Source organism: Ursus americanus, chromosome 2, assembly GCF_024610735.1.
Source record: "Ursus americanus isolate L20-20 chromosome 2, mUrsAme1.1.p, whole genome shotgun sequence".
NCBI classification, from domain to species: Eukaryota; Metazoa; Chordata; class Mammalia; order Carnivora; family Ursidae; genus Ursus; species Ursus americanus.
The window spans coordinates 45,108,203-45,133,868 of NC_142128.1; the positions used below are offsets into that span (position 1 = coordinate 45,108,203).

The 25,666-nt window shown below is 58.6% G+C and overlaps 1 protein-coding gene across 1 annotated transcript; it reads left to right on the plus strand.

Moving 5' to 3' along the window:
• The first annotated feature begins 899 nt into the window (after positions 1-899).
• On the plus strand, positions 900-24,127 carry ATP1A2 (ATPase Na+/K+ transporting subunit alpha 2). Its single transcript, XM_045784056.2, has 23 exons — positions 900-1,059; positions 5,692-5,796; positions 5,981-6,040; positions 7,249-7,452; positions 7,942-8,055; positions 8,310-8,444; positions 9,034-9,151; positions 10,869-11,137; positions 11,959-12,157; positions 12,285-12,394; positions 12,548-12,682; positions 13,293-13,482; positions 13,606-13,781; positions 16,703-16,839; positions 17,297-17,447; positions 17,528-17,696; positions 17,928-18,082; positions 18,315-18,438; positions 18,574-18,719; positions 18,905-19,035; positions 21,061-21,162; positions 21,254-21,345; positions 22,191-24,127. Exons 1-23 carry the CDS (start codon positions 1,048-1,050, stop codon positions 22,217-22,219), a joined length of 3,063 nt encoding a protein of 1,020 aa, XP_045640012.1. The 5' UTR covers positions 900-1,047; the 3' UTR covers positions 22,220-24,127.
• The last annotated feature ends 1,539 nt before the right edge of the window (positions 24,128-25,666 follow it).

Genomic DNA, 25,666 nt, shown 5'->3' on the forward strand with positions numbered 1-25,666 from the left:
CCCTTCCTGGTTCCCGGGCCTGGCACTTGCTATGATGTTGACCCCCATATCCCTCTGAGAAATTCTGCGTTTTCCACTCTCCGGCTTCCTCCCACCCACCGGCCAACCACAGGCATGGATCCAGCCTAAGGCTCCTCAACAAAGAGTAAGGGAGCGGTGTGTCCGCTCAGTAACAAGGGGTGAACACGAGCAGAGCTGTTAGCACGGATGTCTGCCGGGCTGGCTCCAGGGCTGTCCCCCTGCTTGCCTGTCCCTCCCCCAGCTGCCTCCCTGGCCCCCCGGGAGGCATGTTCTCAAACGCAGGAAAGGCTTCACCTGGAGGGCTTGAGGAGACGCTTCCCCCCTCCCTCTCCAGGCTTCATGCTGTCTCCTGAGCCACGGTTAGCTCTCACCAGGGCCCCTCTGGGGAGCCTGCTATACAAGGGGCGACACTGGGTTCCAAGGCTGACTGCTTTTCCCAGTTTCCATGTCCCCACAACCTCTACATAGAGGGAGCAGTCTCTGCTTCTTTCTCGGGAGGTGGGGAGACAGGAGCCCTGGTTCTGTTTTGTCCACTCAAGTTGTTTGTCTCCCTGGGCCTCAGTTTCCCCATCAGGAAAACAAGAGAAAGAGTGGGACCACGTGGCCTCTATCATCCCGGGATGCTGTGGGGACTGTCCCCTCTTTGCCTGTCCCCAAGGGGCACAGTTCCAGCCCCAGACTTGCCGCTCGACTCTCTCAGTCGTGGCTGTCACAGGCCAGGGGAGGATGGGGGGAGCCGAGCGGAGCACACAGCAGGACAAATGGACTGTCCATGGTCCACCCGCCTGTTGCTTAAGGGGCGGGAGGGGAGGAGTCCTCAGGGATCCTGTTTCAACAAACGTTTCTTTCCCCAGGAGGGGAAGGCGGGGGGAGAGGGGGAGAGGGACCTATTTAAAGCTACCCTGTTGCTCGCTGCCGGCTCTGTCTGTTTGCCGGGGTCTCTGGCCATCCCAGACCAGAGGTGTGGGCTGGGGGTCCTCCCGGTGACCTGTCCAGTCTAGGTTCCCTCAGCCACTCTACCCCAAGATGGGCCGTGGGGTGAGTATCCCCAAGAGAGGGGTCACTCTGTAAGGTGGAGGAGGGCTCTCTGGAGGGTGAGGGAGGCTGGGGGAGAGAAGGATTGGATGGGGAAGGGTGTGTAAGGAGGGGCAGAGAGAAGCCAGGCTATGGGGCCGCGTGAACTTGGACTGATAGTCTCCTAGCTACAAATGCGTGCTGGGTCCACAGGTCCACTCAGGTGCCCACGCGCACTCCGCTTCCCCACTCCCCAGGATGAGCCCCACAGCCCTCCACCCTACCCCGCATCTCTATCCCTGTGTCTCCCACATCCTAGACAGACCCTACCCTCCCTCACGCACCTCCAAGCGTGCCAGCCGAAGGGAGCTTGGCACTGTTAGTGCTCCCCGCCTGTGCCACCCCCCAGAAATAGCTGTTCCTCTGGCAGTCCCAGTCCGAGAAGATGGGGGTCCTGTTTGAGGTTGGAGAGGCCAGGGGGCATGGCTCCCAAGTCACCAAGCGGTTCCGACACTGGCTCTCAGGTCCCTGAGTGCCAGCAGCCGGGAGGGCTGTGGGGCAGAAGAGCAATGTGCCCCCCAGCCCCAGCCCAGCTCCTCTCCCAACGCCCTGGCCGCACTGCCATCCTCCGTGGCCCTGGGCTGCGAGCACTTTCCCAGAGGCTGCCTGCACCCCCTCAGCCCACCCCTGCCCGAAGCATTCTGCAGCCCTGGGAATGCCAGGGGGAAGATTAACAACCGTGGAGTGAGGGGGGGTGGAGGGCAGGGACAGGGCTCCGAATTCTTGGAAATGAAATTTCCATATGGAGAAAAGTCACCCAATCCCTTACACACTGTGCCTGGCTGCTTTCCTTTTGTGGAATGTCTGGGGAGCGACGGGAGGGTGCTGAGGAAAGGGGGTGTCTGTGGGAAGCTGTGGGGGAGCTTCTGGGCCCAGGAAGGGGTCAGGCAGGGACATGTTATTGCCCTGTGTTTAGCAGCTGGGAAAACTCCGAGCTTGGACACCAGGGTTCCTGCGCTGGGGTAGAAGCTATAAATAGAACCTGCGTGTGTGTGCGTGTGTGTGTATGCATGCGTGTGTGTGTGCGTGTGTGTGTGTGTGTGTGTATACATGTGCCTGCGACACACGTGTTCTCCATAGGCCGGAGCTGATACAGAGATTCCTGGGCGAGCACCTGTGTGTGTCTCGGCAGGCAAATTTGGGAGCGTACAGGCCTCCAAGCATGGGTGAGCCCGGGTTCACTGCGCAAATGAGTGAGGGTCTGCGTGTGGGCTTCACGAAGGAAAAAGTACACCCATGGGAAGATGGGCCATCTTAGGACCCTCAGCTGAACCCTGACATCTCTCCTTCTGCTCTGTGGGCCTCAGAGGAGAGGTCAGGCTACCCGCCATTCCCCCACCCTGAGTTCAGAGAACGGGGAGGTCGTCCTTTCCCTTGCTCCACCTTAGAACCGGGGAGGCCCAGCTCCTGAGGTCCTGCCTGAGAAGCAATTTGACCTTTACCTTTTTGAGGGGCCGCAGCTGCCTGAGTCTCTGCTTCTCCCCCAGCAGCCCTGAAGCCCCCTGACCTTCACCCCAGTAGCTGTGTGCAAGCAATGACAGGTTGGGGAGTGGATCTGGTTCTGCTTGGATGGAGAAGCTGGGGGACAGAGGGGGTCTTAGGGCTGAAGTTTGGAGTTCAACCTACCAGGAGAACCCTGGAAAGGGAAAGCAGCCCCCCCGCTGCACCCCTGCTAGGGTTCATTCCCCCTCTGTCTCTTTCCCCTACATCTGCACTACAAAGCCAGGCCTAACTGTCACCCTGCACCCTGTGGCCGTGAAGGGCAGCGTGGGAGCTGGGGGAAGGGACGGCACTGGTGGGAGGGAGCCCAACCCGCTCCAGCTGCCACCACGAGGCTGCAGTGGGGAGAGCGTGGCTGATTTCCAGCTGCCCCCACTCTGTCCCAGCCTCTGGCTCTCTCAGAAAGAACTCTCTGTTCTCCTTCAGCATTCAAGACCCGGAGAGGGGGACTCGTGGTTGGGGGGGCAGCGGTGGGGGGGGGTCCTTGCTTCCTCTCTTTCTTTCTTGCCTGGGCAGCCCGCTGGCCCCAAATCTCCGCAGGCTCCTGGCTGGAGAGCTTGAGATCCTTGCCAGGACAGGAGGGGGAAGGGGCAGTGTGTCCCAAGCTCTGCTCCTGCTTTGGGGAGAACAGGGTGGGCGCTCAGGGGAGGGGATGCTGCGTGAAACAGTTGGCCACGGTGTAACATGCCCCCAGCTCATGGGCTGGCAATTTGATTCTCATTTCCACAAACTTTATTTCATGTCAAAATGTACAGAAATTCTCTGGCCTCTGTTTCTCTGCCCCAGCCCTAGCTGGCCACCCCCACCCCGCCCCCTGCCCGGTGTATGCCTGGGCCCCGTTTCTGTCCCTGAAGCACAGGAAGGTCACCTTGAAGCCGCTCTGGCCTGATTTCTTGCCTCTGGTCCCTTTGCGGCTTTTCACCCATTCCTTAGTTCTGTTCCCCCAAGGAGAGAGTTGGTGAACCCAAAGCATGTCAATCCATTCGATCAAATGAGCCTGTGTAGGTCTCCTGGAGAGGGAGACGGAGAACTTTCCATGAGCCCCTCCCCCACTCCTTCTGTTGGGCTGCTTCAGTCTCCCCGAGAGGATCAGACTTTAGGACACCAAAGGTATACTTGATTCATGGGTGCTCCCGAGGGAAACAAATGTAAGGTTTAGTGTCTAGGGGACAAGGGTGTCCACCTCTCACTGAGCCCCCACCCTGTTCCTGATCTCACTGGTCTGACTGCCCCCTCTCCCGGTGCTGGACTCATGATCTCATGGGATGAGGGCAGCTGCCATATTCCTGCCATCGTGCCTGACTCTGTGATGGGGAAAGAGTGCATCACCCCAGAGCACACATTTTTATGGCAGCAAAGCCACCAGGACGGTGCTGTAACAGACACAAGTCAGTGTGCGTTTGCCCAAGCCCATGGCGTGGACACCACCACCGGGCAGACGGCCTGGCGGCCACGGACCTTGGGTAATCACAATGTTCGGTGCAGGTTCATGGCCGCAGCAAATGCCCCACTCCGGGGGGATGGTGACAGTGGGGATGACATATGGGGCCAGGGGGCATATGAGAACTCTCTGTACCTTCCGCTCAATTTTGCTGTGAGCCTAAAACTGTCTTTAAAAGAAAAGTCTAGTTTTAAAAAATGCACACTACCCTGTAAAAAAGGACAAATACATTGCCGGTAGATCCCATCCAGGTGTCCAGTCTTTTTTTTTTTTTAAGATTTATTTATTGATTTTAGGGGGGAGCGGCAGAGGGAGAGTCTTAAGCAGACTCCGTGCCCCCAGGTGGGACTCGATCTCATGACCCTGAGATCACGACCTGAGCGGAAAGCGAGAGTCAAACACTTAATGGACAGCACCAGCCAGGCGCCCCCAGGTGTCCAGTCTTTATGAAAAAATGAATTATACCACAGTGTAGAGAAGCTTGCTCCTGAAAGTCCCACTCGGCCTTAGGGACAGAAATCCAGCCAGTCGCTGACAAGGACATGACGCCCTGAGGGGTGTGGGGGGCGGAGAGGGAGTGAGAAGGCAGTTTCGTGGCCCCCCCAGGCCCTCCCCAACCCCTCCTCCCCTAGCACCCCAACCAGCCCCACCCCCACCCCGTGGAAGGAGCAATTTCCCACCCTGTTCCCCAGAGGTTCCTGTGGCTCCTGGCAGCCTGGCGGTGGTGAGGAGACCACAGGCTGCGAAGAGGAAGGGGATCGCAGGCCCTCATGAGGCTCCAGGGAAAATGTTGGCCTGATTTCGCCGGAGTTCCCAGGAACGCCAGGACCCGAGAATACACGCATTTTAGTATTCTCAGAGACATATTTTTATATTTTGGACAAATGGAGCCCAGTTCCCTTCTTACCCAGTTGTGCCTTGGGGCCTCAAGTTGTGAAAATCCCCCTCGGCCAGCAGTGGGCCGGCTGGCTGACTGGAAGGATCAGGATGGCGGCACACTTCGCGTCCCGACTTCTTGGACTCGTTCTGACCCTCCAGCCACGGGCTTCTCTCAGCCCATCAGCCCTGCACGTCCCATTTCCAGCCCCACCACCTGCCCCTCGCCTCCCCAAACTCCTCCACCTCCTTCCCTGCCCTGAGCCCCGACTCCCCAAACACTCTGCCTCCCCCAAATTCCCCTCTGTCCCTACCCCTCCCTAAGTGGCCCTGGTGTTGGGACAAAGCCCCTCCTACAGGTGCTTCTTCCTCATGCCGGCCCCCAACCCTGGCCACCGCCTTCCAGAATTCTAAATAGCATAGGATGATGGTTTTTAAAGTTTCTGTTCCGTTTAGTATTTAGCTACAGGGTTTTCTCAACAAACGAAATCTTAGCAGAAGCCCAACAGTAAAGAGCCAAGAGTGGGGTCCTGAGTCCTGAGTCCTGAGCCCTTTGGTCTTCCCTGAAATTCCAACATAGAGCCCGTGGCCCTGCAACTAGTTTGCAAACTGAGAGCCTGGGGTCCCCTCCGCCCTCCACCCTTTCTTCCCCTCCCCTGGGACCATCACTGCCCTTGCAGCCACCAGCCCCAGCCCAGTACCTGCCCTCCAGGCCTGTCCAGTGGGAATAGAGGCTCCGGTCTCTGGCCTCCCTGACTCTCCGGGCTCTTCCCCTGCAGGCCGGCCGTGAGTACTCACCTGCAGCCACCACTGCGGAGAATGGGGGCGGCAAGAAGAAGCAGAAAGAGAAGGAGCTGGATGAGCTGAAGAAGGAGGTGGCCATGGTGAGGGCCACAGCCTGCCCAGCGGGTCTTGGCAACGGGGTGCCCAGCCAGCCTGGCGCACTCAGAGAAGCCATGCCACCCCTCCCGTGCCCCTTGCCTCAACCCCGTGCCCCTCTGCCCTCCCACGCATTCTAGACGCAGCACCCAGCCTCCTGCCCCAGAGTAACTTGACTTCCCTCCCCAGGATGACCACAAGCTGTCCTTGGATGAGCTGGGCCGCAAGTACCAAGTGGACCTCTCCAAGGTGAGTGGCGGGGCCGTGTCAGGACTAGAAGTCAGAACCCCTGCTTCATAGTTAGTAACTCGTTTCCTGTGTGCCTGGAAGCCAGGCCCGGGGGGTCTCCAGGCAGACCGTTTCTGCTGCCCCAGGCAGCTCCGGTGACACATATCTCAGGGAAGTGACCCCCGCAAAGCGGTGACGTAACCCCCCCCCAGTGCTCTCACAGTAGCCCCACTGTGCGCGCTGTGCTGTGATGGGTGCTTTACGTACACTCCCCTGACCCTCACAAGACCTGTGACGTCGGTATTGTCCACCTGTCCGCTACAGCAAGGAGCCTCCTGCAGGGGGACGAGCTTCCAACAGCACAGAAACAGGAAGTGGCACGGTCAGGTTACCAAGCCCATCAACTGAAAAATAAAGTATCAAGGAACACCTTAGTGGGAGCACACCTCCTCCTGCAGGCCCTCCCTGACTTCCCTTTGAAAATTCTCGGCTCCTCATTCCTTCACCTACTCTGTTTTCTTAATGATCTGGCGGTGATGTCTACTTATCGGGTGTCACTCACTGGGTCATAAACTCCACGAGGCAGGGACTTCGTGGGTCTTGTCCTCCTCTTGGATCCCCAGAGCTGATAACAGAGCCCAGTTTGTAATAGGCATTTGAAACACATGTCTTAAATGAATGAGTGGGCAGATGGAAGATAATTAAGTGACCTCTGCCCTCGAGGAGCTCAAGTCTAGAGAAGAACGTGGCCCAGGGTTCCCATGTGCCAGGCGGAGTGTGGCTCTACAGCGACGTGAGGGCTGCACGGGGACATGGGAGCCACGCCCAGGCCAGGCTCTCTGGGAAAGGTGACAGCCGGTTTCCAAAGCCGTGTGACACTATGGTCAGTCGTGTTGGCCTCTCTCGAATTCTTGCTGAAGAGGGGAGTGTCTCCCCAGGGGCCTTCTCCAGGCTGCCAGTGGGGGAGACACCGTGGCCCTCACCCACCGGTACCTCAACCCAAGGAGGACCAGAGGGGGGCCACATTCTGACTTTTCCTCAGGCTTCCAGGCTTCCATTGCAAATGCCATCTCCTCCGTGTAGCTCTCTCCATGATCCCCCGCCCCCTCCTACCAGGTGGGATTTTCCTCTCCAGATGGACATTGTTCCCCTGCGAGGAGCTGGCGGGAAGCAGTGCGGAGCGGACGACTCCGGAGACGCGCTCACACTCCTCTCCCCGCCTCTCTCAGGGCCTCACCAACCAGCGGGCCCAGGACATTCTGGCTCGGGATGGACCCAATGCCCTCACCCCGCCCCCGACAACCCCCGAGTGGGTCAAGTTCTGTCGCCAGCTCTTCGGGGGCTTCTCCATCCTGCTGTGGATCGGGGCCATCCTCTGCTTCCTGGCCTATGGCATCCAGGCTGCCATGGAGGACGAACCATCCAACGACAACGTGAGCGGGCACGCCGGACCCTGCGCCGGCCCGTGGCTCTGTCCTCCAACCCCAGAGCCCAGGACAGTTGGGGGCAGGGAGCAAGAGCCTCATGGCACCGTCCCACAGTCCCCTCGGCTGTAAAGGGATGACACTTCTCTGTCTATCTCTGAACGCCTCCCAACACACACACACACACACACACACACACACACACACACACACACACAAGTTCTCGAATGAGACAGACCCTTCCTGTTCCTGCACAGCTAAGTGGGCTTGTCTGGATCTGTGGGGCTTCACCCCCAGGAGAAGTCCTAGTCCTGGGAACTCCCTGCGATTTCCCCTGCCCTTCCCTTTCTCAGGAAACTCGGGGGGCTGGGGGTAAGGGGTCTCCTCTGCCATTGTCACTCCCAGTCACAGACAAAGTCATCAAATGCCCATCTGAGGGGCAGAGGCCCCTCCAGGGTTGGGAGAAGGGCCGGTGCCTCAAACCTTTCTCCTTACCAGCTCTATCTGGGCGTGGTGCTGGCAGCGGTGGTCATCGTCACCGGCTGCTTCTCCTACTATCAGGAGGCCAAGAGCTCCAAGATCATGGATTCCTTCAAGAACATGGTGCCTCAGGTACACAGCCGGCCGGGGCTCCGGGCCGGGGCACAAGGCTTCTGGGGGAGTCCAGCTCCTCCTCCCGAGCTCCTTGCGCTCTGAGACGGAGGCGTGGGCACAAACGACCCTCCCGCTCTCCGCACCAGGGCCTGCTTGTATTGCCTGGGGTCCACGGGCATCCTCCTGGAGGGTTGGCGGGGGGAGGCCAGCAGCGAGGATAGCGGCAGAGGGAGGAGCCCTTCGCGAGATGCCCGTCCCCCTCCCGCCCCCAGCAAGCCCTTGTGGTGCGGGAAGGAGAGAAGATGCAGATCAACGCGGAGGAGGTTGTGGTGGGAGACCTGGTGGAGGTGAAGGGTGGGGACCGCGTGCCTGCGGACCTCCGCATCATCTCTTCTCACGGCTGCAAGGTGAGGGGGCGATGCCGGGGCAGCCGGGAGGGGCCCGTGTCAACGCCTGTCCCCACGCGCCCGGCCCCGCTTGGTCTCCCATGGAGTGTTCACGGACGGTCTCCTCGGTCTGTGCTGGGCTATGCCATGGGAGCCACTGGACGGCAATCGCGTAGTGGGGGTCATCCTGTGTCACATGCCCTTTATGCATCCACGTAGCTGTCTAACGTCCCTCTGCACTAGCGTCGTCGTGCAGCCACCGTATGTGGCCACAGACAGCGCCAAGCGTGACCCCAGATGGCGCCATTTTCTTAGGCTCTCGAGTTAGAGCCCCCCGGGAGCTGTATAATGCAGAGACGCCCCTTCCAGTCCCCATTTACAGATGAGTCAATGATGGTTTCGTTGGTTAAGTCACAAGCCCAAGGTCACGTAAGAGGTCAGTGAGAGCCAGGGTTCCAAACCAGACAGGGACAACAGCCGAGTGCTGCTATAAATATGTGATGAGCACAAGTGTCCTTCTGTCCCGCGTGTCATGGAGGTGGAGTGAGGCCGGAGCCGGGAGACGACTGTGTCTGCCCATCTGCCGACCACACACCTGCTTTCTCCTCAGGTGGATAACTCATCCCTCACGGGCGAGTCGGAGCCCCAGACCCGCTCCCCCGAGTTCACCCACGAGAACCCCCTGGAGACCCGCAACATCTGCTTCTTCTCCACCAACTGTGTGGAAGGTGAGCAGCCGGCTGGGGGGGAGCGCCGCACCTGGGCCCCGACACGGGGAAGAGTCTAAATCCCGAATCCCCAGGCAGGACTGGGGGATGCTCGTGCTTACTCATCAGACGTCCTGCCCAAGTGGGGGGAGGGGACTGAGGGACCAGGGGCCCTGACTCTGCAGAAGTTACCTCCCCCCGGGAGGATCTGTGTTCTGTCTACACTGGGACTGAGCAGATCCCAAAGCCTGCGGATACTGGGCCAAGACCTCCATACACACACACACACACACACGCACACACTACACAAAACACACAACACAGGCACACAGACACGAACACACGCATGCCCCAAATCAGCCGTGACTCCTAGAAGTCATTGGTCTGACCGATTCCTTCCATTTCTCCTGATGCTGGGACTTGTCGCTTCCCTGTCCCACCCTTGCTTTCACCAGCGACCAGGTGGGGAAGACTCCAGCCAGGTGAACACGGGGGCCCCCCTTCAGGCTGCCCAGTGCACCCCACCTCTGTTCTGGGTTCTGGAGATGAGCAAGGGCCACCACATAGGGGCAGGAGACCAAGCCCACCCGAAATCCGTGCCCTCTGTGGCCGTGCCTCCTTGAGAGGGATGGATGGCGAGAGCTGGTGGGAAAGGAGGTCTGGCTAAACCTCGGGCTTGGAACGGGGCCGGAGGAGGCCACGTGCCCCACCCACACCTCTCCCTTCCTGATTCTCATTTGTCCTTGGTGTATATTGTCTCTATGAGCATTTTTTTAAAGATTTATTTATTTACTTTAGAGAGAGAGCATGTGGGGAGTGGAGAGGCAGAGAGAGAAGGAGAGAGAGACTCTCAAGTAGACACTGCACTGAGCATGGAGTCCGACCCGGGGCTCGAACCCATGACCCCAAGATCATGACCTGAGCGGAAACCAAGAGTCAGACGCTCAACTGACTGAGCCACCCAGGTTCCTCTCCTTTAGCAAGTTTGAATTACAATGAAAATCAGCACACATGAGATATCTTAAATTTTTAATGTACTGAGATTCTGAAATTTGCTCTACATTTCCCACAATTGGTAAAAATGCCTAGTGAAATACTCGCGTTGCTTTCTCTGAAATTGTCTTTGGAGAAAGGAGAAGAAATGAATGGAACCGACATTTGTCGAGCACCTGCTACGCGCCGGGTGCCAGTCAGGTCTATCGCAGCGCTCTCTCGTTTCGGGATGAAAGCGATCTGGGGCGGGGGGGACCCAACGAGGGTGCAAACCCAGCTTCGGCGGGCTCCCACCCCGTGTTCTTTCCCTCATCCCGCACTTTCACGTGCCCCGCGTGGCTGCATGAGGCTCAGCAATTGCCTGGCTTATTCTGTGGGGTCTCAGGCCCAACGCGGAGAAAGAAAATCTTAAGTCGGCCACGGAAAATCCGTAACGTGAGATACTCTGGGTCCCTAACCAGCGGGAGACTGATTTTACTGAGCTGCTCAGGCAGTTCTTGTATCCCATTGCTTGCATCTCCTCGATTTGAACTCTGAGCTCATTTGCAAGGTGTCTCTCCTCAGGCCCAAGCCTAAGGGTACACGAGTTGTGGTTGCCCGGGTCTAGGACTGGACGTCTGTGCAGGGGGAGCCAGCCGGGTGAGGTCGGATCTCGGGAGGGCGACCCCAGGACCCCAGTCTGAGGCTCATTTCCTCCGCGGTGGTTTTCCTTTTCCAAGAAGTAGGCTTCCCCTCTGTGTTGCAGGCACGGCCAGGGGCATCGTGATCGCCACAGGTGACCGGACGGTGATGGGCCGCATAGCCACCCTGGCCTCGGGCCTGGAGGTGGGGCGGACGCCCATCGCCATGGAGATCGAGCACTTCATCCAGCTGATCACAGGGGTGGCCGTGTTCCTGGGGGTCTCTTTCTTCGTGCTCTCCCTCATCCTGGGCTACAGCTGGCTGGAGGCCGTCATCTTCCTCATCGGCATCATCGTGGCCAATGTGCCTGAGGGGCTGCTGGCCACTGTCACCGTGAGTGGGTCAGGCCGAGGGGCGACCAGGGGAGGTCTTGCTACCCTTTCCTCAAAGGCAATCGAGCCTTATTGTATGTCAGCAATTTGTTCCCTTCCAGCCCCTAAAATCACCTGTCAGACTCTCCTTTAATACACGGCTCAGAGTTCGAGCCTGAGACATCTCAGGTAGGGCTGCGCCTCGGCTCGCAGCTTCTCCGCCGGAGCTCGTCCCCGCCGCCCTTCTCACCCCTCCGCTGCAGTCTGCAGCTCGTCCCGGCCAACCCTCTGCAAAGCCTCCCTCAAAGGTCACCGATGACTAAGTGGCAAACCCAGTGACCTTTTCTCAGCCCCCTTCCTTAACTCCGCTGTAGAAACAGATACTGCTGTCCACCCTCCTAGAATTCTCTCCTCCGTCCATTACTGTGACATGTCACAATTCTGGCTGTCCTCTGTCCCCTGCGGGGTCTCCTCCTCCGCCGACCCCGATGCGCGGGCCTCATGCTCTGCTCTCTCCCACACCCTGGAGTGAGCCCGTCTCCCCCCAGTGTCAGGCCTGTTCTGGGTGAGCGACTCGCATACCCCTCCACTCAGTCTATGCTGGCCCGCTCTAGAGCTCTGGCCACGTGTCTTCAATTCCATGTGGGACTTTTCACTTAAATACACACCCATGATCTCAGTTCGACGTGTCTGAAATCGAGCACATTCCCTGCCCACGCGTAGGTCCCCCTCGGTGTTTGCAGACTGGGATCAAGGAAGGCAGGGTAGAGCCCTGGTCCGGGGTGGGGTCACGGGCACTTCCGGCTCCAGGCTTAGAACTTCCTACTCCCCTCTCTCGACCAGGTGTGTCTGACCCTGACGGCCAAGCGCATGGCCCGGAAGAACTGCCTGGTGAAGAATCTGGAGGCAGTGGAGACGCTGGGCTCCACCTCCACCATCTGCTCCGACAAGACGGGCACCCTCACCCAGAACCGCATGACCGTCGCCCACATGTGGTTCGACAACCAGATCCACGAAGCCGACACCACTGAGGATCAGTCTGGTGACTGGGCACGCCAAGGGGGCGAGGGGCTGGAGGATGTCCGGGGCCCCGGCACAGTGGAGACTGTGGGAGTAGACGGGGCTCTAACGGGGAGCCATGCTCCTGGTTCTCCCCCACTGCCTCCCAGGGGCCACTTTTGACAAACGATCCCCCACGTGGACGGCCCTGTCTCGGATCGCTGGTCTCTGCAACCGCGCTGTCTTCAAGGCCGGGCAGGAGAACATCTCTGTGTCTAAGGTAGGGGGTCAGCGGCGCCTCCATGGCCTGCCCGCCTTGCTGGTGCCCAGCTCCCCCTCCTGCACCCCCTGGCTGCCTCGGGGGCTTTGGTGCCCCTCTCCCTCCATCCTCCACTGCCCACCACCCTTGTGACACTGAATTCTCCTCCGGCAGCGGGACACAGCCGGCGACGCCTCGGAGTCAGCTCTGCTCAAGTGCATTGAGCTGTCCTGCGGCTCCGTGAGGAAGATGAGGGACAGAAACCCCAAGGTGGCAGAGATCCCTTTCAATTCCACCAACAAGTACCAGGTCTGGTTGGGGTGCTGGGACAGGAGCAGGGGAAGGGGCCGAAATGAAGGGGGCGCACAAAACCTAGAAGCAGTGGGGGCATCTGAGGGCCATGCCACTTGCCCTGCCTCGTCCCCCAGGAAAACTGGGGGACTACGTGTCTGGGCACAAGGAACCCCTGAACTTCCAGATCTCCATTCCTCACTATATCCCGTTGCCTTCCCGACTCCAGCCTCAGCCCCCCATCCCTTCCAGCTGTGGGGGTGAACCACACTCTGAAATGTCCCCAGGGTATCCCCCAGGCTGCAGACATCTGTTAAACGCCAAGAATGCAGCCCCGCCATGTCCTGTGCAAGCGTGCTGAGGCCAGCCCAGTGGTGGGGTGCTGGCATGAGAGCCACCTGGCCCCCACGGTGCCTGTCTTAACTGACCTTGGGACATATTTGTGAAGTGAATGAATGTCCTATGGGCAGGTGACTCTCAGGTTATAGGGCTGGGACTACGAGGCCCACACTCCCCTTCTCACACACAGGCTCTCCCCCTGTCCGTGGTAGTTGATGGGTGGGGGGTTAGTGCATCAGGGGAGGCCTCCTCGGCAGGCCCCCTCCGTAACCGCCTGTCTTCTCTCCAGCTGTCCATCCACGAGCGAGAAGACAGCCCCCAGAGCCACGTGCTGGTGATGAAGGGGGCCCCGGAGCGCATCCTGGACCGGTGCTCCACCATCTTGGTGCAGGGCAAGGAGATCCCTCTGGACAAGGAGATGCAAGACGCCTTCCAGAACGCCTACATGGAGCTGGGCGGGCTGGGGGAGCGCGTGCTGGGTGAGAGGCGGGGGCGGGGCCGAGGAGGGTCTCTGGGCCTCAGGGGCTGCCCCAGGGCAGGGGCATGGGGGACACCCAGGCAGCCACCGAGCTGGGCTCACTCTTCCCTCCTGCCCACGTCAGGGTTTTGTCAACTGAATCTGCCCTCTGGGAAGTTTCCCCGGGGCTTCAGGTTTGACACAGACGAGCTGAACTTTCCCACGGAGAAGCTCTGCTTCGTGGGGCTCATGTCCATGATCGACCCTCCCCGGGCTGCTGTGCCGGACGCCGTGGGCAAGTGCCGCAGCGCCGGCATCAAGGTACGGGCCTCACCTCTTCCCCACCCTCCCCTCCCAACCGCCAAAGGTGGAGGGAGGGCAGGGGCTGCTGCCTTGGGGACGCCCAGGCCCCTCGCAGCCGCCTTCCTCTGTAAGGAAAGGTCAGCCCTGCCTGGAGTTCTCGCCCTGGTCCCTTTCTGTTGGCGACCAGGCCCGTCCTCTCCCCCACTCATTCTAGCCTGATCCGAGCCCACCTGGCACTTGTGTCTTGGAGATCTGGTTGTCCTGCCTTCCCGACTAGTGCCCACTCTCTCCACCACTGGGGGTGGGGTGAGCAAGCCCTGATCTGCCCCCGCTCGCTCCCCACACCAGGACAGTAAGAAGAAGGAGACGTGGTGCCTGGCCTCCGGGGCCCACGGGCTCTCAGGGAAACAAGTGGCCCTACACTGACTCCCGGAACGATGTGATAGCAGGGGTCGTGAGCACCTGCTATGGGCCAGACGCTCTCGTAACACAAACAGCCAGTTGTAGCAGTCAGGCCCTATGCTCAGCACTTAGGCTGTGTGAGCTCATGCCATCTCTCCACAATCTGACGAGCAAGCACCGGTGTTTTCCCTTTTAACAGAAGAGGGAAACTGAGGCACAAAGTCACAGGGTCGTAAGTGGTAGAGCCGGGATTAGGAAAAGGCCGTCCGCCATTTCCTAAGTATCACACCGAAGCGCTTGTGTCTAGACGTGTGTATGCAAGGGATTTCTCAATCCCAATCGCTCTGTCTCTGAGGTAGGCGTCATCACCCCCATTTAAAAATAAAACCAGCTGAGTGAGACTCAGAGTGGGTAAGTCGCTTTCCCAAAATAAACCTGCCAGGACGGGGTGGATCAGGTATGTGAAGCATGGTCCGCTGTCTGGAAACCCGTGCTCCTGCCCGTCAGGCTGCCTCTTGCCACGGTCAGAACTATCATGGAGGCCTGGGGACAGAACCCCCAGGGAAGTCAGAGCAGGGAGCAGTTAATTCTGCCTCAGAGACCAGACAGCGTTCTACAGAGCACGTGATATTTGATCTGGGCCTCGAAGGCCGGAGTGTTTTGTAAGGCAGGGAGAGGAAGGCTGTCAAGGTCAGGGACGATGCATGTCCTGACATGGTGAGACGGCACGTGGGGTGCAGGTGTGTGTGGGGGGTGGCTCGGCAGCACTGGGGATGGAGACTGGGACATTGGGCCAGGGCCAACTGGAAGGGCTTTGCCTACATGCCTGACTTGGGCTTCATCCTGTGGCTCTCTGGGGGCAGAGCCAGCTTTCAGGAGGCCACCTGGGTGGAGAAGGGCCTGGATCTGGAGAAGAACTGGAGGCAAGGAAGCAGGGAGAGAGTCTGAAGCGATAGTCCAGGCAAGGGTTGAGGACCTTCTCCAGGGTGGCGACAAAGGGATGGAGGCGAGGAGTCGCATCTGAGAAACACTTTGAGAACATGGTGACCAAGCTGGACACAGTCAGTGAGGGAGATGCAGGAACAAAGGAACGGAATGCACAGAGAGGACAGTGTCAAGCTGGGGGCAGAGGGCCGGCTTGGCGGGGTGGTGGGAGTGCACGATGAGCTCAGCTTTGACTTTCAGCTGGAAGCATCTGTTGGACACGCAGGGAGAGACATCCCAGGGGAAGCTGGCCGAAGCTTAGAGCCCAGGACAGAGGGTCAGGACCGGAGAGTGAGGCTCGTCAGCACGAGTGCAGTTCAAGACCCACTAGTGAACCAGGATCAGGGAGGGGACCAGCATGAAGCCGGGGCCACCAGTCTTGGGGCAAGTAGAGAGAGAGGAGCCAGGGAAGGACAGAGGGGAAAGTCACAGCTCAGTTTACTGAGCGTCCCCTAGTGCCATTTACTCCTTACGACCATCTTGGAAGGTGAGGCTCGTCCCCTCCTGGGGCTGTGGCTGGTCTGAGTTGCTACAGCTGGGGAGAGCCGGTGCTCAGGCTTAGGTCCACCATCCGACTCCATAGTCGCCCCTTCCACCTGGCGGCCAACCCGGAGGAGGCAGGAAAGAGTGGGAAGAAGCAGGGAGGGGAACCGGGAATAATGGGGTCCATGCAGACCAAGTGGGGCCAGGTTTCAAGGAGGGGGTGGTGGACGGTGCCAAGTGCAAAGAGGGGTCAAGCAGGATGAGGACTGCAAAGATGCTTTTGTCTTCAGGTGGGGGCCCCTTGTGGCCTTCGAGGGGCAGTTCAGTGGGGTGGTGGTGGTGGAAGAGAAGGGAGTGGGCCTTGAAGGGGCTTGCTCCTCAGTATCTGTGAGATTTGCCCACAGACCCACAGGTGCAAATGCTTTTGCTCTGGCTCTGACCCAGCCACGCTCATGACAGACGGCCGTGTAACCCACCTCTCCGATGGCCACCACCCTCCCCACCAAACTCCATCCATTCTGTAAGAATCACCTTCTGCCCACGTGAAGAAGGGGTATCAGAGGCAGCTAATCAGGTGGTGAAGGCTGGGCGGGGGTGGGGGGTGTCCCCTTCATCCCTACTCTGTCCCGCTGGACGGCCCGCAGCAACCAGAGTGGACACTAAGAAAACCGTATCCTACTCCTGGCTCCAGTAACCTTGAGTCATGGGCCCTTTCTAAGCCTCCATCCCTCATTGGTTAGTGAGGGGTCCCTGCAGCTCAGACACCCTCAGAGCCCATGAAATCCAGTCTCTGAGGACCCTCTTCCAAGAGGCCCTTGTTAATTCGTTACTCGTCGTGGAGGCTTTCCTCCACTGAAGCAAAGTATCTCTGATCCCCAAAGTGTAACTTGTCACCCACTCAAACACACACGCACAAACACACACACACACATGCACACGGTTCTACCACTTTGGCTGGGATCTACCAGTCCCACCATCTGGTGGTCTGGCTTTCTCTGACTTCGGGAAAGGAATGGATTGGGAGGGGGTGTTCGTACTGCTTTTCTTTTCTCTTTTCTCCTTGCTGCCAGGTGATCATGGTGACCGGGGACCACCCCATCACAGCCAAGGCCATCGCCAAAGGTGTGGGCATTATATCAGAAGGCAACGAGACGGTGGAGGACATTGCGGCCCGGCTCAACATTCCTGTCAGCCAGGTCAACCCCAGGTGAGGCCTCCACGGGACCCCGTCCCCGATCAGCCTGTCCTGTCCCACAGAATGCTCGAGGGCCCTGGGGGGGATTTTGGATAGCTCCTCTGGGACCTTTGCAGGCCTTACCATGACTCCTCAGCAGCCAGCTCCTCAGTCCTGAGTGTGTCCAGGAGATGTCCCAGAACGGTCCTGAGTCTCCGTTCTCTCAATTACAAATTTAGGGAACCATGTACACTGCAAGGTGGCTACGGGGGTGAGGTGTGTGTAAGAAAGCTAGCACGTTGCCTAGCAACGACCCCGCTGGGTGAGGATGTCGGCTCACTTCCTCAAAGAGAGAGAGGGGACAGACAGGCCACGGAGAGAGGGCGAGGAGGACCACAGTCCGGGGGACCCTGTGGCCCAGCGGTGGGGGCGGAGGCTGCGGGGCTGGTGGGCGGCGGGGAAATCAGCTGCCTCCGCCCCCACTGTGCAGAGAAGCCAAGGCGTGCGTGGTGCACGGCTCGGACCTGAAGGACATGACGTCGGAGCAGCTGGACGAGATCCTGAAGAACCACACGGAGATCGTGTTCGCGCGGACGTCCCCGCAGCAGAAGCTCATCATCGTGGAGGGCTGCCAGAGGCAGGTGAGCGGGCGCGCAGGGCCGGGCGGGTGCACTGGGCCTGGACGGGCTTCCTGCTCCACTCTGGCTGTGTCTTCGTCCAGGGGGCCATCGTGGCGGTGACCGGGGATGGCGTGAACGACTCCCCCGCGCTGAAGAAGGCCGACATCGGCATCGCCATGGGCATCTCGGGCTCCGACGTGTCGAAGCAGGCGGCCGACATGATCCTCCTGGACGACAACTTCGCCTCCATCGTCACGGGCGTGGAGGAGGGTGAGGGGCCATGTGGCCGGGGTGGCACCCAGGACAGGTGACGCCCACGCTCTGCTTCCTGGGCCTCTACCCCAACGCAGAGCCAACTCAGGATCCCAGGCACGGCAGTCCACTTTGGCTTCCCTCGAACACAGAGTCTCCCTCTCTGGGCACCGCGGGCAGCCACGCTCCAGGGGCTTGGGCTGGGGAGGGGGGCTTCCCGTCTCCCTGATGCCCCTGAACCTCCCCCAGGCCGCCTCATCTTTGACAACCTGAAGAAATCCATCGCGTACACCCTGACCAGCAACATCCCCGAGATCACCCCCTTCCTGCTTTTCATCATTGCCAATATCCCCCTGCCTCTGGGCACCGTGACCATCCTCTGCATCGACCTGGGCACAGACATGGTGAGGCCGGGGGTCAGAGCGGCACACAGGGGCTGGAGGTGGGCAGCCGGGGAAGGAGAGGCGTGCAGGGCGGCTGGCCAGGCTGCGGTGGTTGAAGGAACTGAAGCCTGAGACCTGGGCCATAATAGGGTGTTAGTAATGTGCACTGGAATGCATCAGAGATTCCTCCCCGCTGACTGTGCCCTGCACCTGTCGGCTCCCTTCCACTGCCCTCCCCCCACCCCACACACAGGTCCCCGCCATCTCCTTGGCCTACGAGGCCGCGGAGAGTGACATCATGAAGCGGCAGCCGAGGAACCCACAGACGGACAAGCTGGTGAATGAGAGGCTCATCAGCATGGCCTACGGACAGATCGGTGCGGCGGGGCCCTGGGGCTCGGGGGGACCCCAAGAGAGGTCTCTGCCCAGCTGTTGGGGGATGAGCCCTGGTGAAATCCTGGCCAGGAGGCAGCTCCCCAACCCAGGGCCGGCCTCTCGCCCTCTGCCCACAGGAATGATCCAGGCGCTGGGCGGCTTCTTCACCTACTTCGTCATCCTGGCGGAGAACGGTTTCCTGCCGTCGCGGCTGCTGGGAATCCGCCTGGACTGGGACGACCGGTCCATGAACGATCTGGAGGACAGCTACGGGCAGGAGTGGGTGCGTGGGGCCTCTAGGGTGGACGCACGGGCCCAAGGGGGTGGGCTCGGCGCCTGCAGGAGCACCCAGGGGGGCCAACTGGGGCTGGGGGCTAAGGGTGCCCCGTGCCAGCCGTTTGACGAGTGCCCCCAGCACGCTGCCCCCTGCCCCTCCCCTCCCTCTCACGCTGCCCCATCCGCCCCCAGACCTATGAGCAGCGCAAGGTGGTGGAGTTCACCTGCCACACGGCCTTCTTCGCCAGCATCGTGGTCGTGCAGTGGGCTGACCTCATCATCTGCAAGACCCGACGCAACTCGGTCTTCCAACAGGGCATGAAGTGAGCAGCCCCCAGCCCCCCAGCAGAGAGTGCTCGTGGGGCCCTGCAACCCCCCCCCACGGGCCCCCTCACCCTGCGCCCACATCTGGGGAGGAGGGAGCATCCGATTGCACCTGCCCGGCCGGCGTCTGAAATAGGTGTCTGAGGAGGAAGGGGTCACAGCACCATTCCTGACAAGTTTTAATTTTGCTTCTAATCTACTGCTTGAAGGTTTCCTTCTCTCTTCCTTCCTTTTCATCTTCCACACCTCTCCCCTTTTTCCCTCTTCCCTCCCCTCTTCTCTTCGATCCTCTCTCCTTCCTTCCCTCGGCCACCTCACACTCCCACAACACCCACCCCACCCTCTGCTGAGCCCGAAGTGTGGGTGCCCTGTGCTCCCCCCTCCCCCCGTGTGTAGGTAGTTCTCGTTTCTAGCCTCCCCCCACCCGCAGGGCGGTGCGTTATCCCCGTGGGGGCTGGGAGCTGCTGGGGCAGGCTCCTGTCTTCTTAGAGTGTGAGTGACCACGTGCCAGTCATCATGCTGTGAGTCAAACAGCCGTTTAAACTCACGATAGCTCCACGAGGTAGGTGCTACTTTCCTCTTACAGACCAGAGACCCCAAAAAAGGTTACATGAGGCACCTGAGGTCAGTCAGCTGTAAGGCTCCTCCAGGTCTGCCTCTAGCACCCAAGCTCCTGGCGGCTGCACGGGCGGCTCGCCTGGCAGGGTCTGGCCCGGGTCGGTGCTTGGCGATGGCTCCGTGACCGCAGCGCGGACGGTGGTTAGTGCCGGCGCATCACTATTGCTGGCTGACTCCAGCCTCCGAGAGAGGCCCGTGGAAAAGGAGAGGGGTCCTGATAACGCCAGCAGCCACTGGCCAGCGGCTGCCCCAGCGGGGAGCCTCAGAGATGCTGTTTGCCAGGTTCCAAAGCTTTACAGAAATGAGCCGCGTACCAGAGGGCCGCTTGGCTTACTGAAGTGTTTCTCGGAGGCAGAACCATCAGCGGGAAGGACCGCGATCGCGCGCTAGCATGCGGCTCTGGTTGGAAGGAGTCTATTTCCAATTTTAAATGGGGAAATGATACTCATTACTTACTAACCAATATAGCCGAAGAGACAACAATCCGTTAAAATGGGGTCTTTATCAAAGAATAGGACGGATCCTTTAGTGAGTGGAAGGGAACTACTGGCCTAAGCCATGAAGACAGGCAGTGTGCGAGGTTGTAACAGGTTGAGTAATAATTCGACCGAGCACGTTGCACATTCCAGCACTTTCCACGCTTCATCTCCCATTCTACTCCCAACAACCCCATGTCATACGGGTAATATCTCCACCTCACAGGGAAAGACCGAGGCTCAGAGAGGTGCGGAAACATTGCTTACAACCAAAAGCTAGTAAGTGGCAGGGCTGCGACTAGACTCTGCTGTCTGGCTCCAGAAACTGCTCTCAGAACCTTACTCTGTCCTGCTTTCCTGTTCTGAAGTCTTGGACACACATCCAGCATTTACTTTCCAGGGAGTGGACAGCTTCCTCTTTGCTAAGTGCTTTACAAACATTCTCCTCTTTATTGAATATCTACAACCAGCAACTACCAGGGCCAGGGAGACACTGAGAATGTGTAGGACACTCACGGGCTCTCAGAGCACCTTGCAGGGCAGACGACACGGACTGACACAGACCACCTGCGGGGAGCCATAGCAAGACCGCACGCTGGGTGAGGACAGCCCCACGACTCGGGAAGGAAGTGTGTGTTGACCACAGCAGCAGAGAGCACATCAGCCAACACATTAGAAACATTTATATAATGGTTGAATGTGTGTGTTATAGGCAACGATTGGAGGTGAGGTCAGTAAGCAGAAAAAGTAAAGAAAATCTGCTTTGGTTGTGTGCGGCAGAAGAGGGTGTGTGAAGATGGAGGACGGTGTCTATAACCGTCCCAGGGCATGTCTCGGTGCCTCTGCCCCTACCACCACCAGGGGTCTCCCTGGATCTCCCCCCCACCCCCCTTTTCGACACCACCTACCCTCCTTTCTTTGCCTTTCCAGGAACAAGATTCTGATTTTCGGGCTGCTGGAGGAGACGGCGCTGGCGGCCTTCCTGTCCTACTGCCCGGGCATGGGCGTGGCCCTCCGCATGTACCCGCTCAAGTGAGTGTGTTGTTCTCAGGGCCCTGCTAGGCCCCAGGTTCCGTCTTCAGATCCTCCTTACGTGACACCTGTCCGTTTCTGTTTGGTGCAGGGTCACCTGGTGGTTCTGCGCCTTTCCCTACAGCCTCCTCATCTTCATCTACGACGAGGTCCGGAAGCTCATCCTGCGGCGGTACCCCGGTGGTGAGCACCCCGCCCCCCCCACACCCCGCCAGTGCGCCCCACTGCTGGCTGCCCCCCGGGGCTCCACACCCAAACCATTCCTACTGCGGCTCCTTACTCTTTCTCCTCGTGCCCCCAGATCCGGGGCCCCAGGTCCTAGGAGCCCTGACCCTGCCTCTTCCCCACAGACCTGGGACCCCCAGCATGCAGGGGGTGCTCGGGCCCCTCCTCCCACCCGGATCACAAAACAGAGAATTGGGAGGGCCCAGGTCACCTAGTCCCTCCGCATTTACAGAAACGGAGAGGCGCAGAGGTGAATTTGTCTGCTTGGGGTCATGAAGCAAGAACAGCAGGGCTCGGTCTAGGACCCCGGTCTCCTGAGTCCTGGGCAACGACCAAGTTTTTTTGTGTGTTTTTTTTTCCAAAACAAGCATTTTTGACCCCTTACTGGAAGTTGAAAACGGATGGCCTACAAGCCAAATACGGCCCATAGACATTGTTGGGTTTGGTCCGTCCTTTATTGTGCGGCTGTGTTTTGTAACTGGCCCAATAACTAAAACTTGGGGACTTTCACATAAAATCCGTATTCGGACTTCTGAAAACTCATGAGCTGTCAATGTCTCGGCACAGCCACTGCGGGTGACCCTTTGAGTCCTGTGCTAGTTCCCCTAACCCGTGGCCCCAGCTCCCTGACTGCCTCCCCTCCCTCTCACCCTGATTTTGCCCTCCTCGGGACTTCCCTGGGCCCCCACACCGGGCCTGTGCTGCTCACATGGCCGCAAGCCCCCAGTCTGCGGGGACGGATCTCTGTCCCCCCGCCCCGCCCCGTGAGCTCACGCTGTGCCCCCCCCCCATCTCTCCCACAGGCTGGGTGGAGAAGGAGACGTACTACTGAGCTGTCCCAGGAAGGACCAGGCTCGGGGCCGGGGCGCCTGGAGGCCTTGCGGGAATGGTGATGCGGAGAAGACTAGGGGGTGCTGGGGGAGGGTTCAGGGAGGGACAGTGAGGCTACTCAGCAGGCTAAGTTGGGGGGAGTGGGTAAATAAGGTCGGAGTGATTGCCTTGCAGACCCAACTATGAACTATTGGATTAGACACCACATGTTAGGGTCCTTCCCAGATCCTGCCCCCTCCTCCATCCTGTTGTTCATTTTTTCCAAGAAACTGAGGGTTACCCCAGCCACCTCCCGCCTCCACTGTCTGCCCCTGCACACCCACCTCCCACTAGAACAGATGAACACCCAAAGGCAGGGACCTGTCTCAACCGGGAGGGGACGGTCTCAGATCACCCATGTCCCTTCATCTCTCTGGCCTTACCCCATTGTCCACCCCACCCCTCATTTGCTTCCTGCCTGACTCTGCCTCCTGCTCCCCCTCAGGATCAGAACAGTTCCTCCTGGTGAGTGCCAGGTGTGGGGCCAGAAAGGGAAGCTGGTTGCAGAAGCTTCCAGGCAACCAGGCTGATATCCAGGCAAGGCTGGTTAGGAACCTCTAGAGGAGAGAGGGCAGGGGGGTGGGAAGCCGAGGACAGACACAGCAAAGGGAGCCGGGGAGGAGAGTGCCAAGGACAGGACAGCTGATGTGTGGTCTCCAGCCCTGAGTCCTGCCCTTTTTCACCTTCCTGCAGCAGACCAAATTCAAATGTCATCAGAGTAGCAGCAAAGGCCAGCCAGAGCGATCCAGGAGCTCCGCTGGGACCCCCCACCCCTGTAGCATGCAGCCCCCACCGACCCTGCTTTGTGTCCTCTGGGCCATGAGGCCCCAGGGCTCTCAGTCCCTTGTGCATGGTGACACCCCCCTCTCCAGAATGCTAAGTCCTCAGAAGTCCCATCTTGTTCCCAGAGGGACAGCTGCCAGTTCATTCCCTGCCCCTGCCACCACCCCCTTCCCGTCGTGCCCAACCATATGAACCTGAGTCATTCTGGGAATTGCCTGGCCATCAGCTAGAACCAGGGTGGAGAAAATTCCCGGACCCTTCCCGTAGCGCAGGGACATGAGGAATCAGCTTAGGTCAGGAGCATGTTCGGAGCCTCTGGACAACGAGAGCGTGAACGTTAGGAGGGCCCTTCCTCCCAGGCAAATGCCCTTCACCTTGGAGATCGTCCCCCTGCCCCGATTTCCAAGACGGGGAGTTGGTTTCGGGTTCCTCCGGGGGTTCTTTGCCTTCCCTTACCCGCTCCCCACCTAACAGCCTTGCTCTGCAGGCAGTTCTGCCCCTTCTTTAAGCCCGGCCGAGAAGGCGTTGGGAAGTTCCTGCAGAGAGACACCCAGATGGGCCAAGTGAGAGCGCCACCTAAGGAACCCAGGAGACCTAAGGCAGAAAGGAAGGAGGCCCGCTAAGGACCTCCCGCGGGCTCTCACTTCCTTACACTGGAACTTTACTTTATCAGAAGTACCTTGAAATAAGTGAGTCATTGCTTTGGGCTCGGAAAACTAAATGGGAAACCATATTACTTTGGGCCTGATTAATTTCAGATTTGTCGACTGTGGAAAAAGCTTATCTTTGCACAATCAATAAAAAAACGGCATTTGTTTAGCAAATTAAAAGCATAAACCACATGGCTAGGGATGGCGTATTTAGTCTACCTAAACCAATACTTTTGAAGCACTTTAGGAATATCTTCGTAGAAGTAGCACGTACATGGGCTAATCACCATCTGTCCTCAAGTGTTTGTTCAAGAAACATTTGCAAGACCTTTACTTGGTGACCTTTTGTAAGACCTTAGTCTGACGTACTACCTATGTACTTGAAAATAATAAAGTTGCATTTCTTTATGAAAAAGAAGTCCCTGCCCTAATTCAGATTTCTAGACTGAATACTTGCCTCCCTCCCAGACCGTGGTATTGAAAGTGTGCAAGCCTCGGCAAAGAGCGGGAAGGAGAGGGGGAGAGGAAGGGAACACTCGGGGGGGGGGGGCAGATGATGTCAGCGGAGAAAGCCAGAGGAGAAGAAGTGAGGCTGCAAAAAGATCTGGAAGAAGATAGAGTAGAGGCCCCCTCACGGCTGAGCCTACCCCCCGAAAGCCGCAGAGAGACCTGTCCAGAACAGGGAAGGACGGGCAAATGAGTCTATTTGAGCCCAGATCCTCAAGGCCACTTCTGCTTTTTCTGTTCCAGGCCAAAATCGGGCCACTCTCAATCTGAGGGGTGGGGGAAGGAGAGGGTGGGCTGAGCCCCCCTCTCGCCCCAAGGTCAACACCAACTCAGACTCTCCGCTGCAGGGAGTGCCCTGTTCTGGGTGCCAGTTAGGGGATGGAGGGAAAGCAGCCGCGATGCCTGAAATTCCCCTAAGTAGCAGACCCTGGAACCTTCACGGCCAGCACGATGGGCTGCAGACGCAGGGCCAGCTGGGTGCTGTGCCTTTCCCCCGGGGGTCCCTGGGAGTGAGATCTGGGGATAGCAGTCAGAAGGCCATGCCTGGCACCTTTATTTCAGCTCTGACGGCATGATGACGGTGACGGTGACCACAGCGGGACGCTGTGCCATAACTGTGTGGGACCCTTGTCTATATAATCTCACTGAATCCTCCCTCAGGACCTTTCTTCCTGAAAGTGCCGCTGCCAGGAACACATGCCCGGCTCCCTCACCCCGTTCAGAGGGCTCCTCCAACAGTCCCTCCTCTGAAAGACCCGCCCAGACCACCCAATAAAATCGTACTTCCAGGGGTGCCTGGTTTCGGCTCAGGTCGTGATCCCAGGGGCCTGGGCTTGAGCCCCACATCAGGCATCATGGAGTCTGCTTCTCCCTCTCCCTCTGCTGCTCCCCTGCTTCTGCTCTTGCTCGTGCTCTCTCTCAAATAAATAAATAAAATCTTTGAAAAAATAAATAAATAATAAAATTAAATAAAATCGCACTTCCAGCAGCTCGTCCCCCATTCCCTTTGTTTTTATTTGTAAATACTCACTACCTCAAACTTAGAGAGAAAATACATAGAAATAGATATACAATTCAAATAGACATAGAGCTGTTTGTACTTTCTATTTGCCTGACTCCTTCTGCAACATAAGTTCCATGCACAAGGGCTTTTTTTTTTCTTTTATTCACCACCTTAATCTTTAACACCTCAAACAATGCCTGATACATTCTGGGCAATTCATAAAGATGGGCCGGATGACTGAAAGAACCCTCGGAATCCAGGAAGGCGGACACCACTGTTAGCTTTCATTTACAGAGGAGAACACTTCAGCTCCTTAGGGTTATTTATTTATGTTTAAGTAGGCTCCACGCCCAGCATGGAGCCCAACACGGGGCTTGAACTCACAATCCCCAGATCAAGAGCCCAAGAACCGGACACTCAACTGACGGAGCCACCCAGGCTCCCCAGGCACGGAAGGGTTAAATTA